The sequence below is a fragment of the Heptranchias perlo genome, chromosome 21 (genome assembly GCF_035084215.1).
Source record: "Heptranchias perlo isolate sHepPer1 chromosome 21, sHepPer1.hap1, whole genome shotgun sequence".
Classification (NCBI taxonomy): Eukaryota; Metazoa; Chordata; class Chondrichthyes; order Hexanchiformes; family Hexanchidae; genus Heptranchias; species Heptranchias perlo.
In genome coordinates, this window is record NC_090345.1 from 16,291,598 (window position 1) to 16,309,953 (window position 18,356).

The 18,356-nt window shown below is 40.5% G+C and overlaps 1 protein-coding gene across 1 annotated transcript in view; it reads left to right on the plus strand.

Annotated features, from left to right (window-relative positions):
- The window catches only part of atp6v1ba (ATPase, H+ transporting, lysosomal, V1 subunit B, member a), a 70,976-nt gene extending 55,399 nt beyond the window's left edge, over positions 1 to 15,577 (plus strand). The window contains exons 10-14 of the mRNA XM_068002143.1: positions 8,556 to 8,706; positions 9,734 to 9,816; positions 10,944 to 11,048; positions 12,043 to 12,172; positions 12,468 to 15,577. Of these exons, the coding sequence (XP_067858244.1) occupies positions 8,556 to 8,706; positions 9,734 to 9,816; positions 10,944 to 11,048; positions 12,043 to 12,172; positions 12,468 to 12,610 (612 nt within the window). The 3' untranslated portion in view covers positions 12,611 to 15,577. The remainder of the gene's footprint in view (positions 1 to 8,555; positions 8,707 to 9,733; positions 9,817 to 10,943; positions 11,049 to 12,042; positions 12,173 to 12,467) is intronic.
- Positions 15,578 to 18,356: the final 2,779 nt, after the last annotated feature.

Here is an 18,356-nt window from a genome sequence, read left to right on the forward strand (position 1 = left end):
CATTATTCTATTTAGTAAAAATTTGTGCATTTTTCCCTGGGAAGACCGAAGCCATTGTCTTTGGTCCCTGCCACAAACTCTGTTCCCTAGCCGCCGACTCCATCCCTCTCCCTGGCCACTGTCTGAGGCTGAACCAGACCGTTCATAACCTTGGCATTCTATTTGACTCCGATGAGCTTCCGACCACACATTGGTCCATCACCAAGACCGCCTACTTCCAACTCCATAACATCGCCCATCTCCGTCCTTGCCTCAGCTCATCTGAAACCCTCATCCATGCCTTTGTTACCTCCAGACTGGACTATACCAATGCTCTCCTGCTGGCCTCCCATCTTCCACCCTCCGTAAACGTGAGCTCATCCAAAACTTTGCAATCCATATCCTAACTTGCACCAAGTCCCATTCTCCCATCACCCCTGTGCTCGCTGACCTACATTGGCTCCTGGTCTGGGAACACCTCGTTTTTAAAAAATTCTCATCCTTGTTTTCAAATCCCTTCACAGCCTCTCCCCTCCCTATCTCTGTAACCTCCTCCAGCCCTACAACTCTGAGATCTCTGCGCTTCTCTAATTCTTGCCTCTTGCGCGTCCCCGATTTTAATCGCTCCACCATTGGCGGCCGTGCCTTAAGCTGTCTAGGCCCTAAGCTCAGGAATTCCCTCCCTAAACTCCTCCGCCTCACTACCTCTCTCCCCTTTAAGGCACTCCTTAAAACCTACCTCTTTGACCAAGCTTTTGGTCACCTGTCCTAATATCTCCTTTTATGGCTCGGTGTCAAATTTTGTTTGAGAACGTTCCTGTGAAGTGCCTTGGGACATTTTACTATGTTAAAGGCGCTATATAAATGCAAGTTGTTGCTGCATCTACTGACCCATTATTTTGAAGTCAGCATTCACTTTTTAAAAAAATGTATCTAACTGGGGGGGAAAGAAATAAGACCTGTTTTGCAGCGAATCAGTCCTGGACTTAATGCTGTTTGACCTGGTTACATCAGATGTGCCTGGTCAAACTTTTGATTTTTTTTTTCAATTATGTAAAGGAAACTGGAATTTGCTCATAACTGGTTAGTAATTCCACGGTGTAATATTACTGAGGTGTAGTAACTCAGGCTCTGCAGAATAAATGAAGTACATTAAATATTGGCAGTGCTTAATGGTATATACCTCATTGCAAGGATTATAGTGAATAAGGCAGATGAGCTGAGGGCACATGGAAGTATGATATCTTAGCTATGACTGAAACATGGCTTAAACAGGGGCAGGAAAGGAAGCTCAACATTCCTGATTACAGGGTTTTCAGACGAGATTGAGAGGGAGATTTAAAAAAAAGAAGTGGGTGGCAATAATCGTTAAAGAATCAATTACAGCTGTGAGGAGGGATGATATGTTAGAAGGATCATCAAATGAGGCCATATGGGTTGAGCTAAATAACAAAAAAGGGGCAGGCACACTACTGGGAGTGTACTATAGACCCCAAACAGTCAGGGAGATGGAAGAGCAAATATGTAGGCAAATTTCTGAGAAGTGCACAAACAATAGGGCAATAATAGTAGGAGATTTCAACTGCCCTAATATGAACTGGGATACAAACAGTGTAAATGGTATAGAGGGCGCAGAATTCTTAAATTGCATTCAGGAGAACATTTTTAGCCAGTACGCAGTTCTGGATTTAGTTTTAGGGACTGAAGCTGGGCAGGTGGAAGAAGTACAGTGGGAGAGCATTTTGGTGGTAGTGATCATTCAGTTAGATTTAGCATAGATATGGAAAAAGACAAAGATAGAACAGAAGTAAAAGTTCTAAATTGGGGAAAGGCCAATTTTACTAAGCTGAGAAGTGATTTAGCAAAAGTGGACTGGAAACAACTACTTGAAGGTAAATCAGTGTCAAAGCAGTGAGAGGCATTCAAGGGGTTCAGGGTAAATGTTCCCACAAAGAAAAAGGGTGGGAACCCCAAATCAAGAGCCCCCTGGATGACAAGGAGCATACAGGGTAAGATATGGCAAAAAAGGGAAGCTTATGTCAGACACTGAGCTCAATACTGCAGAAAGCCTAGAGGAGAATAGAAAGTGCAGGGTTGAAATTAGGAAAACAAAGAGAGGGCATGAAAACATACTGGCAAGTAAAATTAAGGAAAGCCCAAAGATGTTTTATAAATGCATAAAGGGCAAGAGGATAACTAAAGAGTAGGGCCTATTAGAGACCAAAAAGGTAACCAGTGTGTGGAGGCAGAAGATGTGGGTCTGGTTCTTAATGAATACTTCGTGTCTGTCTTCATAAAAGAGAGGGACGATGCAGAGATTGTAGTTAAGGAGGAGTGTGAAATTTTGGATGGGATAAATATAAGAGAGAGGAAGTATTAAGGGGCTTAGCATCTTTGATTATAGAAAAATCACCAGGCCAAGGTGAAATGTATCCCAGGCTGTAAAAAGAAGCAAGGGAGGAAACAGCAGAGGCTCTGACCATCATGTTCTGATTCTCCCTGGCTACAGCTTGAGTACAATTCTGGTCACCAAATTACAGGAAAGATGTGATTGCATTAGAGAGGGAGCAGAGGAGATTTACGAGGATGTTGCCAGAACTGGAGAATTTTATCTATGAGCAAAGATTGGATAGGTTGGGATTGTTTTCTTCGGAACAGAGGAGGCTGAGGGGTGATTTAATTGCGGTGTATAAAATTTTCCTTAGCAGAGGGATCAATAACCAGGGGGCATAGATTTAAAGTGATTGGTAGAAGGATTAGAAGGGAGCTGAGGACAAATGTTTTCACCAAAAGGATGGTAGGAGTCTGGAACTCACTACCTGAAAGGATGGTAGAGGGAGAAACCCTCATCACACTTGGACATGCACTTGAAGTGCCATAAGCGACAAGGCTACAGACCAAGTGCTGGAAAGTGGAATTAGGCTGGGTAGCTCTATTTTGACTGGCACAGACACGATGGGCTGAATGATCTGCCGTTAACTTTCTTTGTTTCTATTTGGTGGATCATGAAATAACCTTTTTAATTTTTCAGTTCTTAGACTTTACATGTTTAATTATATTTGAGTTCTGGCGAAGTTTTGTTTTGCTGCTTGAAATTTGAATAAAGAGTGACTTACATTTGTGTACATTTGTAATGGGGAAAAGAACGAGGTGGTGCCTTGGATTAGCGCACTGGGTTTTCAACGAAACGTAGAAAATAGGAGCAAGAGTAGGCCGTTCGGCCCTTCGGGCCTGCTCCGCCATTCAAAATGATCATAGCTGATCGTCTAACTCAGTACCCTGTTCCCGCCTTTCCCCCATATCCCTTGATCCCTTTAGCATTAAGAAATACATCTATCTCCTTCTTGAATACATCTAATGACTTGGCCTCCATGGCCTTCTGTGGTAGAGAATTCCACAGGTTCACCACCCTGAGTGAAGAAATTTCTCTTCATCTCGGTTCTAAATGGCATACCCCATATCCTGAGACTGTGACCCCTGGTTCTGGACTCCCCAGCCATCGGGAACATCCTCCCTGCATCTAGTCTGTCTAGTCCTGTTAGAATTTATATGTTTCGATGAGATGACCTCATTCTTCTAGTGAATATAGGCCTAGTCAACCCAATCTCTCCTCATACGTCAGTCCTGCCATCCCAGGAATCAGTCTGGTAATCCTTTGTTGCACTCCCTCCATGGCAAGGACATCCTTCCTCAGATAGGGAGACCAAAACTGCACCAGATGTGGTCTCACCAAGGCCCTGTATAACTGCAGTAAAATATCCCTGCTCCTGTACTCTCATCCTCTTGCAGTGAAGGCCAACATACCATTTGCCTTCCTAATTGCTTGCTGCACCTGAGTGCTCACTTTCAGTGACTGGTGTACAATGACACCCAGGTCTCGTTGCACCTCTCCTTTTCCCAATCTATCACCATTCAGATAATCTGCCTTTCTGTTTTTACAACCAAAGTGGATAACCTCACATCTATCCACGTTATACTGCATCTGTCATGTTCTTGCCCACTCACCCAACTTGTCTAAATCACATTGGAGCCTCTTTGCATCCTCCTCACAGCTCACATTCCACCCCAGCTTTGTGTCGTCTGCAAACTTGGAAATGTTACATTTAGTTCCTTCATCCAAATCATTGATATATATTGTGAATAGCTGGGGCCCAAGCACTGATCCCCGCGGTACTAGCATCCCCACTAGCCACTGCCTGCCATCCGGAAAAAGACCCGTTTATTCCTACTCTCTGTTTCCTGTCTGTCAACCAATTCTCAATCCATGCCAATATATTCCCCCCAATCCCATGTGCTTTAATTTTGCACAATAACCTCTTGTGTGGGACCTTATCAAAAGCCTTCTGAAAATCCAAATACACCACATCCACTGGTTCTCCCCTATCTATTCTACTAGTTACATGCTCAAAAAACTCCAGTAGATTTGTTCAGCATGATTTTCCTTTCATAAACCCATGCTGACTTTGTCCAATCCCGTTAATGCCCTCCAAGTGTTCTGTTATCATATCTTTTATAATAGACTCTAGCATTTTCCCCACTACTGATGTTGGGCTAACTGGTCTGTTATTCCCTGTTTTTTCTCTCCCTCCTTTTTTTAAATAGTGGGGTTACATTTGCCACCCTCCAATCTGTAGGAACTGTTCCAGAGTCTATAGAATTTTGGAAGATGGTCACCAATGCATCCACTATTTCCAGGGCCACTCCCTTTCATACTCTGGGATGTAGATTATCAGGCCCTGGGGATTTGTCAGCCTTCAGACCCATTAATTTCCCTAGCACTTTTTTAACTAATACTGGTTTCCTTCAGTTCCTCCCTCTCACCAGACGCTTGGTTCCCTAACATTTCTGGCAGGTTATTTGTGTCCTCCTTTGTGAAGACAGAACCAAAGTATGTGTTTAATTGTTCTGCCATTTCTTTGTTCCCCATTATTATTTCCCCCATTTCTGACTGTAAGGGACCTACATTTGTCTTCACTAATCTTTTCCTCTTGACATATTTATCGAAGCTTTTACAGTCAGTTTTTATGTTCCCTGCTAGTTTACTCTCATACTCTATTTTTCCCCTCTTAATCAATCTTTGTCCTCCTTTGCTGAATTCTGAACTGCTCCCAATCCTCAGACTTGCCACTTTTTCTGGTAATTTTATGTGCCTCCTCTTTGGATCTAATACTATCCCTAATTTCTTTTATAAGCCACGGTTGAGTCACCTTTCCTGTTTTATTTTTGCGCCAGACAGGAATGAATAATTGTTGTAATTCCACACGTCCTTTAAATATTAGCCATTGCCTATCCACCATCATCCCTTTTAGTAAAGTTCCCCAATCTATCACAGCCAACTTGCACCTCATACTTTTATAATTTCCTTTATTTAGATTCAGGACCCTAGTTTTGGATTCAGCTACTTCACTCTCCATCTTAATGAGGAATTCTATCATGTTATGGTCGCTCTTCCCTAAGGGACCCTGCACAACAAGATTGTTAATTAATCCTTTCTCATTGCACAATACCCAGTCTAGGATTGCCTGTTCTCTAGTTGGTTCCTCAACGTATTGGTCTAGAAAACCATCACGTACACACTCCCGGAATTCCTCCCCCACAGTATTATTGCTGATTTGGTTTGACCAATCTATATGTATATTAAAGTCACCCACGATTATAGTTGTACCCTTCTTGCATGCGTCTCTAATTTTCCTGTTTAATGCCCTCCAACATCTCCACTACTGTTTGGGGGCCTGTAGACAACTACCACCAACGTTTTCTGCCCCTTGGTGTTTCTTAGCTCCGCCCATACAGATTCCACATCGTGATTTTCCGAGCCAATATCCTTCCTCACTATTGCATTGATTTCCTCCTTTACTAAAAATGCTACCCACACCTCCTTTCCCTTTTTGCCTGTCCTTCCTAAATATTGAATACCCCTGGACGTTCAGTTCCCATTCTTGGTCACCCTGCAGCCATGTCTCTGTAATCGCAACTATATCATAACTGTTAATATCTATCTGTGCAGTTAATTCATCTACCTTATTGCGAATGCTCCGCGCATTTAGACACAATGCCTTTAGACTTGTCTTTTTAAGATTGCTAGTCATCTTAGTTTTATTTTGCACTATGGCCCTATTTGTTTTTCGCCCTTGTTTTTTCTGTGTTCCACTATTGCTTCTTCCCTTTCTGTCTTTTGTTCATATCCTTGTTTCCCCCTCCTCTGATCCTGCTCAGGTTCCTATCCCCCTGCCATTCTAGTTTAAACCTTCCCCAATAGCACTAGCAAACACCCCCCCCCTCCCCCGAGTCCCGGTCCTGCTTGGGTGTAACCCGTCCCGCTTGTACAGGTCCCACCTTCCCCAGAACCGGTCTCAATGTCCCAGGAATGTAAATCCCTCCCTCCTACACCATCCCTGCAGCCATGCATTCATCTGGTCTATTCTCCTGTTCCTACACTCACTAGCATATGGCACTGGTAGTAATCCTAAGATCACTACCTTTGAGGTCCTGCTTTTTAATTTATCTCCTAACTCCCTAAATTCACCTTGCAGGACCTCATCCCTTTTTTTTAAACCTATGTCGTTGGTACCGATATGGACCACGCCTACTGGCTCCCCCTCCAGAATGTCCTGTAGCCGCTCCGTGACATCCTTGACCCTAGCACCAGGGAGGCAACATACCATCCTGGAGTCACGTTTGCGGTCGCAGAAATGCCTGTCTGTTCCCCTTACAATTGAATCCCCTATCAATATAGCCCTGCCACTCTTATTCCTCCCTTCCTGGGCAGCAGAGCCACCCGTGGTGCCACGAACTTGGCTCTTGCTACTTTCCCCTGATAAACCATCTCCCCCAACAGCATCCAAAGCGGTATATCTGAGAAGGAGATGGCTCCAGGGACTCCTGCTCTACCTGCCTAGTCCTTTTACTCTGCCTGGCGGTCATCCATTTCCTTTCTGCCTGCGTAATCTTTACCTGCGGTGTGACCACCTCACTGAACGTGCTATCCACGATGATCTCAGCATCGTGGATGCTCCACAGTGAATCCACCCGCAGCTCCAGCTCCGAAATGCGATTAGCCAGTAGCTGCAGCTGGACACACTTCCTGCACACATGGTCGCCAGGGACACTGGTAGTGTCCATGACTTCCCACATAGTGCAGGAGGAGCATATCACGGGTGCGAGCTCTGCTGCCATGACTTGCCTTAGATTTACACTGCGTTCACCTTTCAGACTCTCTTCCCGCTCTCTAGAGTCTCCTTTTGCACTGCACTCACCTCGCGGGACTCTCCTTTTGCACTGCGCTCACCTCGCTAGAGTCTCCTTTTGCACTGCGCTCACACTCTCCGGCCCCCCTTTTAAACAAGAGTTTTAATCTATGCCGAACGTTGCATTTTGGCAGGAAGGACATAAGTTGGAATCTATACCAAGCTATGTGATGTCCTCTCTGCCACTATACATGGAGCTTCATGTTGAATGAATTACTTTAAATGTTGTCCTGATTTTCTGACTATAAATGAAAGTTGTTGTAGTAAAGTGCAGTAGCCTATTTAACCACAGCAAGATCTCATAAGCAGCAAATTTGAAATTGTGTAGTGGTGGTTGTGGGAGGAATGTTGGCTCAGACACCAGGAAAACTCCTTGCTCCTCTTTGAACAGATAGGCATGCTCTCTGTCTCATCCAAATTGCAACACCCCTGACAATTCCTTCAGTGCTGCATTGAAGCATTGGTGTCAGCCTACATTGTGCTAAAGTCCTGGAGGGATCTTAAACCCAAAAGCTTCTGATTCAGAAGTGACATAGAATATAAAGCAATCATTGGAGTAGAGTAGATGTTTGCAGAACTGAATGTCCAGCAATTCACTGAGTTTAATCTCTCCCACCCATTTTAATACTGCTGGTTAACAGGGTATACATTTGGGGTCTTAGATTGCTAGGATGCCATTCTACTGCCTGAAGTGGGGCAGGACAGGACTTCCAGCTGCTGACTCCAAGGGCATTGACCCAGTCCAAATCCTGGAGATGGGGTAATTTTAATATTCTGGCTAGGAGACCTACACCTGTAGAGGTGTAACAGATGTGCCTTCCCCAAAGAAGTGCTGGGAAATCAGAATGGCACCTTGTATTCTCAGGGTAGAATTACGGGGTAGCCTGAGAATGTGGATGTAGAGGCATGAATGGAAAACTTGACTGCGTGCACCCCCCCCCACCCCCCCCATTGGGATTTTGGACCCATCTTTAATGGGGCAGAAAGTTGATAGTCTCGACTGCTGCTACCAAATTTGTGCCCCTTCCTCCCACCCATCCCTGCAGGCGATCAGCCCGAGTTAACCCTCCTTCCACCCCAGGAATTTTGGCCTTGTTTTAGTATATAAAATGTGTATGTATATATAAAAATATGTATGCATATGATTTATTACTTTGGACTCCAAGGTTGTTGGCATTATAAGTAGGCTTCAAATATCAAGATTTTATCACTTGTCCTTTTTGTTTAAACAGTGAATATTAATGGCATCAAGCAGCAGCTTGAAGTGGTTCTGTAAATTAATATTTGGTATTAACAATGTATACAAGTAGTTCATCTTTTATATCTAAGGTTTCAGCAGCTCGAGAAGAAGTACCTGGTCGTCGAGGTTTCCCTGGTTACATGTATACAGATCTGGCTACTATCTATGAACGAGCTGGGCGTGTTGAGGGCAGAAATGGGTCCATCACACAGATTCCTATCCTTACAATGCCTAATGATGGTGAGTAAAAAGGGTGTATTTTTTATTTGATTTATAAAAACAAGACTGAAAGATAGCCTACAAGTTTTTAAGATAATGCCACACATTTAATGCAGAGAAGTGTGAAGTGATGCATTTTGGAAGGATGAATGAGGAGAGGCAATATAAACTAAATTGTACTATCTTAAAGGGAATGCAGGAGCAGAGACGTCTGGGGGGTTCACGTACATAAATCTTTGAAGGTGACATGACAAGTTAAGACTTTTTTAAAAAAAAGCATACGGGATCCTGAGCTTTATAAATAGAGGTATGGAGTACAAAAGCAGGGAGTTTATGCTAAACCTTAATAAATCACAGGTTAGGCCTCAGTTGGAGTATTGTGTCCAATTTTGGGCACCACACTTTAGGAAAGATGTCAAGGGCTTGGAGAGGGTGCAAAGGAGATTTACTAGAATGATACAAGGGATGAGGGACTTCGGTTATCTGGAGAGAGTGGAGAAGCTGGAATTGTTCTCCTTCCAGCAGAGAAGGTTAAGGGGAGATTTAATAGAGGTGAACACAATTATGAAGGCTTTTGATAGAGTAAATAAGAAGAAACTGTTTCCACTGGCAAGGAGGTTTGGTGATCAGAGGACACAGATTTAAGGTTAAAGATTAAAGAACCAGAGGGGAGATGAGGAGAATTTTTTTTACGCAGCAAGTTATGATCTGGAATGGACTGACTGAAAGGGGGTGGAAGCAGATTCAGCAGTAACTTTCAAAAGGGAATTGGATATATACTTGAAGAGGAAAAATTTGCAGGGCTATGGTGAAAAAGCAGAGGAGTGGGATTAATTAGATAGCTCTTTAAAAGAGCTAGCACAGGCACGAAGAGCCGAATGGCCTCCTGTGCTGTATGATTTTTTATATTAGATTTGACACAAAATCATGCCACTTTACCGTTTTATCTCAAATTAATTTTCTTTATCAAATTAAATAGAAGTGTGCATTCAATGCCAGTTTGCTATTGAAAAGTAAATTAATATTATTACTTTTTTTTTCCTCAAAGATATTACCCATCCTATTCCTGACTTAACTGGATACATCACAGAAGGACAGGTCTATGTTGACCGTCAGTTGCACAATAGACAGGTAAGATGCACAGTAATCAGTTGGAAGGTGCCTTTTAAAAAGGGGTTTGCAAGCAATGCACAAGTTTGAGAAATTTGATTTAGTGGTATTCAGATTATGGATCCATAAATTTAGAAGCTTATAATTATGGCTTTAAATAAATCTATTTAGATGGATACTAGAAATTCTTTCACATGTACAATTCAGATTGCATTTATTCCAAAGAGTTTGTACAAATAATTATCTGAGCCTGGATTTATACTGCTACTTTAGCCTCTAGAAAAGTGGTTCTGGGTGAGCAAAAGTAGGAATGTGACTCAGAAGACTTCTGAATTCTTAAGCCCTAAGGTGCAAGAATCCCTTCAGGTGGTCCCTTTAGGAGGCCACTTCGTGTCCATTTGAGTTGCCAGAGAGCATAGTATAAATCTAGCTGAAATGGAAGTGAAGGCATTTAAGATAATTAACAAATGCCAGTTACTGTAATTGATGAGGTCTTCTTTGAACATCTGCAAAGAATGTGGGAAGAGCTGAAATGTTCTTCAGGATGCCTGAAATCTTGAGATTATTTTGTTCTATATTTTAAACAGATGACTTTATGGGAGCTAATAATTTTTTCTTGCGGTGGTATTGATTGCCTAGAGGTATAATTATATTGTGTGCTACTTCATTGCTACCGTGGCTAAAGTTCTTTTTTTTTGTGATTGCATGCAACTCCTTTCCCCTTTACATGGGTTGGCTTAAACTTCTTTTTGGGTTGGAGGAAATGGACAAATGAAACTTGGTGCATGGATAACCTATAGTGAAACAGACACTTGGACACACCTAGCTAAAGGAAGCAAGTGTTCAAGTCATGGCTGAAAAGAGGAGATGCAATTGTGTAAAAATTAATAGTACTCTAATTTTTAAAAGGCTGTGATTCTGCTTTGAGAACACTTCTGACTTTAATATTTTATGCTGTTAAAGGATACATGCTATGGCACATACCTTATTATATACAACAACATACTTGTCATGAACGTGTCCCCATAAGGTTGTCTTTAAAATACTAATGGAAAAATATCTCTAGTTATTCAATGAAGAAACTGTTCTTATCAAACTCCTATCTATTTGAGAGGAAATGCATTTACAAATTTTCAACTATATTACAGATCTATCCTCCTATTAATGTATTACCATCTCTATCTCGATTAATGAAGTCTGCCATAGGAGAAGGTATGACACGGAAAGATCATCCTGATGTGTCTAATCAGCTGGTAAGGTTTTTAAAATGTTAAATGAATGCCTAAAATCAGTGGTTTCAAAATTGAGATATTAGCTTATTACTGAACAAATACTTCATGCTACTTTTTGAGCTGCTCATGTGGCAGAATAAGAATTAAAATTGAATTTTCTAAAAAAGTTATGCAGCACTTAATGCAGCTAAAGAAGATTTAAGTTTTGTTGGGGTGGGGGGAGTGCGGTGTGGTGAATCAAACTGATTTATTTTACATAATAGCTTGCTTGGCAGGTGGCTCAATGGGTTACAATACTATCTTTTCAGTTCTGGGACCTGAGTTTCAAATCAAAGTTTCCACTATATGCTAGCTGTGGGCATAATAAGCAAAATGAGTTTAACCAGTCTTGGCCTAGTTTCCAGTGAATGAGAGTCCACATCATAACTGCCTCAAATTTGTTACTTGTCCATAAATGTAAAAGAACGGTAGAGGTTAGAGTAAATTGTAGGAGGAGAATGGCCTGACTAACTCTGTACTTCCCACTTGTACTGTTACATAAATGGAACTACTTCCCCAGGACTGGTACCACCACATTAAGCATAAAGTTCACCCCTAAGTGTTTAAGTCTGCCTTCAAGAGTGAAGATGTGGAGATGCCAGTGATGGACTGGGGTTGACAATTGTAAACAATTTTACAACACCAAGTTATAGTCCAACAATTTTATTTGAAATTCACAAGCTTTCGGAGGCTTCCTCCTTCTTCAGGTGAATGTTGTGGAAACATTTCCACAACATTCACCTGAGGAAGGAGGAAGCCTTCGAAAGCTTGTGAATTTCAAATAAAATTGTTGGACTATAACTTGGTGTTGTAAAATTGTTTTCAAGAGTGAAGGCATTGAAGTTAGGGAATACTCAAACCTAGCCTCGCTGTATCTAGATTTTAATGTTCTATTAACTTGTTTATTTTTATATCTTAAGCAACCAATTTCAGTTAAGCATTACTGAGTAGACTGTAAAATGTTCTATCTCCACAGTATGCTTGCTATGCCATTGGCAAAGATGTCCAAGCAATGAAGGCTGTGGTTGGTGAGGAAGCTCTCACACCTGATGACCTATTATATTTAGAATTTCTGCAGAAATTTGAGAAGAACTTCATTGCACAAGGTATGTGTGCACACACACACACACACACACACACACACACACACACACACACACACACGAAAATATTAATTAATTTAACTCTTAACATAATTTGTATGGATCATTTAGCTTTAGAATAGTATATATTTATCAACTGAAAAGAATTGGCAAGAGCATTTTATTGTGTTTTAAGTGACATTTTAAATGCATAATGCTTAGCACTTAAATATGTTGTAATTTAATGTTTCTTATTTAAATAAAAGCACACAAACCACAGTCCAGATAAGGGGAAAAATATCTGTTCTGCTTTACTTAGGTTCATATGACAACAGGACCGTATTCGAAACCTTGGATATTGGCTGGCAGTTGCTCCGAATTTTCCCTAAGGAGATGTTGAAACGTATTCCTCAAAGTATACTGGCTGAGTTTTACCCAAGAGATTCTGCTAAGCATCAGTAAAGTTCCGAATTCAAGAGTGGAAGATATTTTCAAACTTTATAAGAGCACATTTAGTAATGGAGCATTCTAAACCTTACACACTCCAGCAATTGTTTACATATATCCATGTTTTTGTATTGTAAAGATATAAAGATCGAAGTATTATTGGAGTCCACAAAATCCAACTATTTGCAAAAAGGATTTTAATTTGTTGATCTGTGAGAATGCTGAAACTTTCAAAAATCAGTTCAGTGATTGAAATCTATTTGTTTACATTCTCTGTCAATGTGTGAATAAAACATAATTAGATTTATTATCCGTATCCATTGGAGATGAGATCAATCAGTTCAACTGATCAAAAAGGCACACATCCTCATCTCAAAAGTAAGAGAAACTGGATATTGAAGGATTTAATGTAACAATTTGCATCGGCCAACCAAGCGTAATTTATCTTAATTAGGGAATTTAAAATCAGAAAATTTGGTAACATTTTGTTAAATTTATTCTAGTACAACTTGTTACCAAGAACATAGCGGGAAAAAAATCAACACACGAGTTTAAAGTGTGTTTGCCTACATAAGGAATGCACTTCAAAAATAATTAACTCTCTGAAAGTTTTGATGGCATGGCATTGCATAAAGTTTTTTTTCTTGATCAATTATGGAGAAATTAATTAATATAAGCAAATAGATTAACTGTGTCCTGCATTTGCTTCCTAATGTATCAATCTTCAGAAATTGGATTGTTTTAACTTCTGCAGTTTATAGCTATAATAGTGCTGAAAAATAGTTACATTGAAAATTATTTGAATCAAAGTTGATGATTGACTTGAATATTTGATTGTGCCAAAATATATGGTATGGAGGTGCATTCCACTTGATTACAATTAAAAGTAGAAAATTGCAAAAGTAAGTATGACGGACTTTAACATTTTACTCTAATTTTTTCAGTGTTGGAAGATCAGATAACACTCTGAATATTGATCGAAATTAATTTGTGTAACTTTTGATCTGTGTACATTATACAAGAAAATAATATTCCACTAAGTTTACATTCCTTCTGACTAAATGTTCTTTTAAAAACCAACTTTTACCCATTGAACCTCATCAATAAAAGTGTCAAAATTACTGAGTATTTCTATCTATACTTCTGTTTTGAAAGCTAGATTGTAGAGGACTGAATTTGTGTGTACACTGCTGTTCTATTCCATATATATGTGCAACTTAAATTGACATTAAATAAAAAGTTAGACTTCCAGACCCTTATCAAAAAATGTTAAACTTTGCTATAGTGCAATTTGTTTTGCAGTGGATATAATATAAAACATACTGTGTGAACATATTGATTATTGTAGAACTAGACTGTTAATTTAGTGCATTGTGATATTCTGATTTGGAGCACTATGGTGCATCTAATTTTGCCTTTGCACTGTTGTTTGAGATAATGCAACTATTTAATGTACTGGTACTTTAAATGCTGTAAATATACATGTAATCTGCATGCCTGAGTGTTTAGACTTTGTTTCTATGCCATTGCTGATTACCACATTTTAGACTCATGCCAAAATTAATTGACTGAAGCATCTGAGGAATATTGAGCTTGTTTTGGTTTTTATCAGTAATTTAGGTTAAAAATGTGAATTATGTTCTCTAACTGTTCTAAAAGAAAGAACATAACATTTATAATTATTATCATATACATAGTCAATAATTATGAGTGATCTATTGACGTTTTAAAGATGCAGCATTGTATACTTTTGAGCTTATTTGTGTGCTCACATACTAACCCCCCTCCGCCCCCTACGTGTGTGAAACTCTTTCTCACTCTGCATTGTTATCCAATCCTAGGATCCCCTTTTCTTTTCACTCCTCAATTCCCTTGTGCTCACAATTCTCCCAACCAAGCTCAAGGATGATTGCCCAGTACCACCACAATGCTTAAAAACTCCAGGAATTCCCCACTGCTGTTAAATTTATAGCATCAGTACTCCAGTAACTTTCACATGTTCTACTATTTCCCAGTCAGCTGCTTCCTACCTGATCCCAGTATACACTTCTACATTGTATGTTATGTGACATTATAACCCTGTGCTTAGAAAACAATGTATCCTCTGCCTCACTGGGGAATGACCTGGCATTCATTGTATTGTCTAATACTACAGCAGTTAAGGTCAAATTTCAAATCACTGCATTTAGAAGTTCCAGCCCAAGTGCTCCTTGAGATTCAACCAGAAAAGCTACAGTAATATATTTATGGAGCCAAGTACCCAACTCTATCCACAAAAAAAAACTTCTGACAAAAAAATGCTCTTCATTTTGCATCTATCACAGGACTATTGCCTAGCTTGATGTAGCTTCTGAGGAATCTATGTAGTGAGCATGTACATCAAAATGCCTTGACATTGTGCCGTGTGCTCAGAGATTGGTTATATACGTAGATCCATACTGTCACTGGTTCATACGAACATACAAAATTGACGGGCAGAGAAAGGTCCATCAAGTCTGGCCCACAGGCTGGAGCATCATGATTAGGCACCCATTCCCAATAGCACACGTACCCACTATCAGTTATCTAATAATCTGCGAGAGGCAAAAAAAGTAGGCAATCCCTGAGGCTAAGAGCAGAGGATGGCTGGAGCTAGATGTTTGCTTTGCTGAACAGCTCCTGTGTTTCTGCTGGAGGACTGAAGCCACAGCAGCTGGACTGTGCAAGAACTTTTTCTATACAACAGGGTTTCTGTGTCTGTGTCCTATGATCTGATGTGTAGTTCAAAGGATAGGAGCAGATGACCAGTAATTACCTATTGGTCCGACAAACAATTGCCTATCAGTCTGACGGAGATGTCAAATATTGCATCCAAACCTGTATATAGTGTAGTTAATGGCCTGGCTACTAACAGGCTACTATGTGAGAGCAGGGTTTCCTGCTCCTTGTGGTAGACCAATTCCTGAAGAGCATCTACTAGTAAAGCTTATATTGAAAAATGTTTTTCAATGGCTGTTGGTCCTGTCTTGTGTGATATTCCACCTATTCTGCATTACCTCCAGCATCTGTTCACCACTGGTTTAAAATAATTCTGTTCAGGTTGATCTGGCACCTGTTTCACAAGAATCAGTTTGAATGAAGAAGGCCCTGCAGCCAAATTGATCTCATCCTTCCAGAACACTAACTGTAGCATCATCTCATTACTGTTAGTTAGCCAGCTAGCTTTATGTTAGTTCATTCAATGATGGCAAGACAATACGCTCACAAGCAAAGTTACACTTGTTCAAAGTCTAATTCTCCAAATAAGGTGAAATACTTACAAAGCAAGTGAACTTGATTCTGGGCTTTATCAATAGAGGCTGAGTGTACAAAAGCAAGAAAGTTATGCTAGACCTTTATAAATCACCGGATGGGCTTCAGCTGGAGTATTATGTCTAATTCTCAGAACCACATTTTCAGAACAATGTCAAGGCCTTGGAGAGAGTGTAGAGGAGATTTAATATAATGGTACCAGGGATGAGAGACTTCAGTTATATGGAGAGACTAGAGAAGCTGGAATTGTTCTCCTTAGAGCAAAGAAGATTAAGGGGAGATTTGATAGAGGTGTTCAACTAGCGGATTGTCGTTAAAAACCCATTTGGTTCACTAATGTCCTTTAGGGAAGGAAACCTGCCGTCCTTACCCAGTCTGGCCTATATGTGACTCCAGACCCATAGCAATGTGGTTGATCCTTAATCACCCTCTGACGTTCAAAAGGTGGCTAATCACCACCTTCTTAAGGGCAATTAGGGATGGGCAATAAATGCTGGCCTTGCCAGCGACGTCCTCATTCCGTGAACAAATAAAAAAAAAATCATGCACAGTTTTGACAGTAAATAAGGAGAAATGGTTTCTAGTGTCAGAAGAATCGGTAACCAGAGGACACAGATTTAAGGTATTTGGCAAAAGAAACAGAGGGGAAATGAGAATTTATTTAATGTAGCGAGTTGTTACGATCTGGAATGCACTGCCTGAAAGGGTGGTGGAAGCAGGTTCGTTAGTAACTTTCAAAAGGGAATTGGATAAGTACTTGAAAAGGAAAGATTTGAAGGGCTGGGGGGACAGCAGCAGAGTGTGATTAATTAGATAGTGCTTTCAGAGAGCCGGCACAGGCATGATGGGCTGAATGATTTTATGTGTTCTATGATTCAGGAAAATGAGGTCTATCAAGCATACAGTTCTTGAGTTCAAAATGTATTTCCTACATTACAGCAGAGACTACACTTCAAAAGTACTTCATTGGCTGTAAAGCACTTTGGGACATCCTGAAGTCGTGAAAGGCACTATAAAAATTCAAATTATCAATATCATAGTGGGTATAGCACAGGAGGAGGCCATTCAGCCCATCGTGCGTATGCCGGCTCTTTGAAAGAGCTTTCCAATTAGTCCCTGCTCTTTCCCCTTAGCCCTGTAATTTTTTTCCCTTCAAGTATTTATCCAATTCCCTTTTGAAAGTTACTATTGAATCTACTTCCGCCACCCTTTCAAACAGTGCATTGAAGATCATTACAATTTGTTGCGTAAAAAAATGTTTCCTCATGTCGCCTCTGGCTCTTTTGCCGATCGTCTTAAATCTGTCTCCTCTGGTTACCGACCTTTCTGCCACTGGAAACAGTTTCTCCTTATTTACACTATCAAAACCTTTCATGATTTTGAGCACCTCTATAAAATCTCCCCTTAACCTCTATTCTAAGGAGAACAATCCCAACTTCTCCAATCTCTCCACACAACGGAAGTCCCTCATTTTATTTTAAATTTGAACAAAGCCAATTATGTAGGTATTAGGGGCGAGTTGGCTAAGGTAGATAGGGAAATTAGATTAAAAGATAAATCTATTAGAATTTTTTGAGGGGTTAACTAACAGGGTAGATAAGGGGGACCCAGTGGATGTAATATATTTGGATTTTCAAAAAGCATTCGATAAGGTGCCACACAAGAGGTTGTTACACAAGATTAGGGCTCATGGGGTTTGGCGGGGGTGGGTGTAATATAAGCATGGATAGAGGATTGGTTAATGGACAGAAAACAGAGAGTAGGAATAAACAAGTCATTTTTGGGTTGGCAGGTTGTAACTAGTGGCATGCAAGGATCAGGGCTTGGGCCTCAGCTGTTTACAATATATATCAATGACTTAGATAAGGGGACCGAGTGTAGTGTATCCAAGTTTGCTGATGATACAAAGCTAGGTGTGAAAGTGAGCTGTGAAGAGGACGCAGAGACTCAAAGGGATATAGACAGGTTAAGTGAGAGGACGAGAAGGTGGCAGATGAAGTATAATGTGGGGAAATGTGAAATTAACCACTTTGGTAGGAAGAATAGAAAAGCAGAATATTTTTAAAAAGGTGAGAAACTAAGACATGTCAGTAGTTAGAGGGATTTGGGTGTCCTTGTACATGATTCACAGAAAATTAACATTCAGATACAGCAAGCAATTAGGAAGGCAAATGGTATGTTGGCCATTATTGAAAGGGGGTTGGAGTATAAGAGTAAGGAGGTCTTGCTGCAATTATATAGGGCTCTGGTGAGACCACACCTGGAGTACTGCATACAGTTTTGGTCTCCATACTGAAGGAAGGATATACTTGCCTTAGAGGGGGTGCAATGAAGGTAAATTAGATTGATTCCTGGGATGAGAAGTCGTCCTATGAGGACAGATTGAGTAGAATTGACCTATATTCTCTGGAGTTTAGAAGAATGAGAGGTGATCTCATTAAAACACAAAGTTCTTAGAGGGTTTAACAGG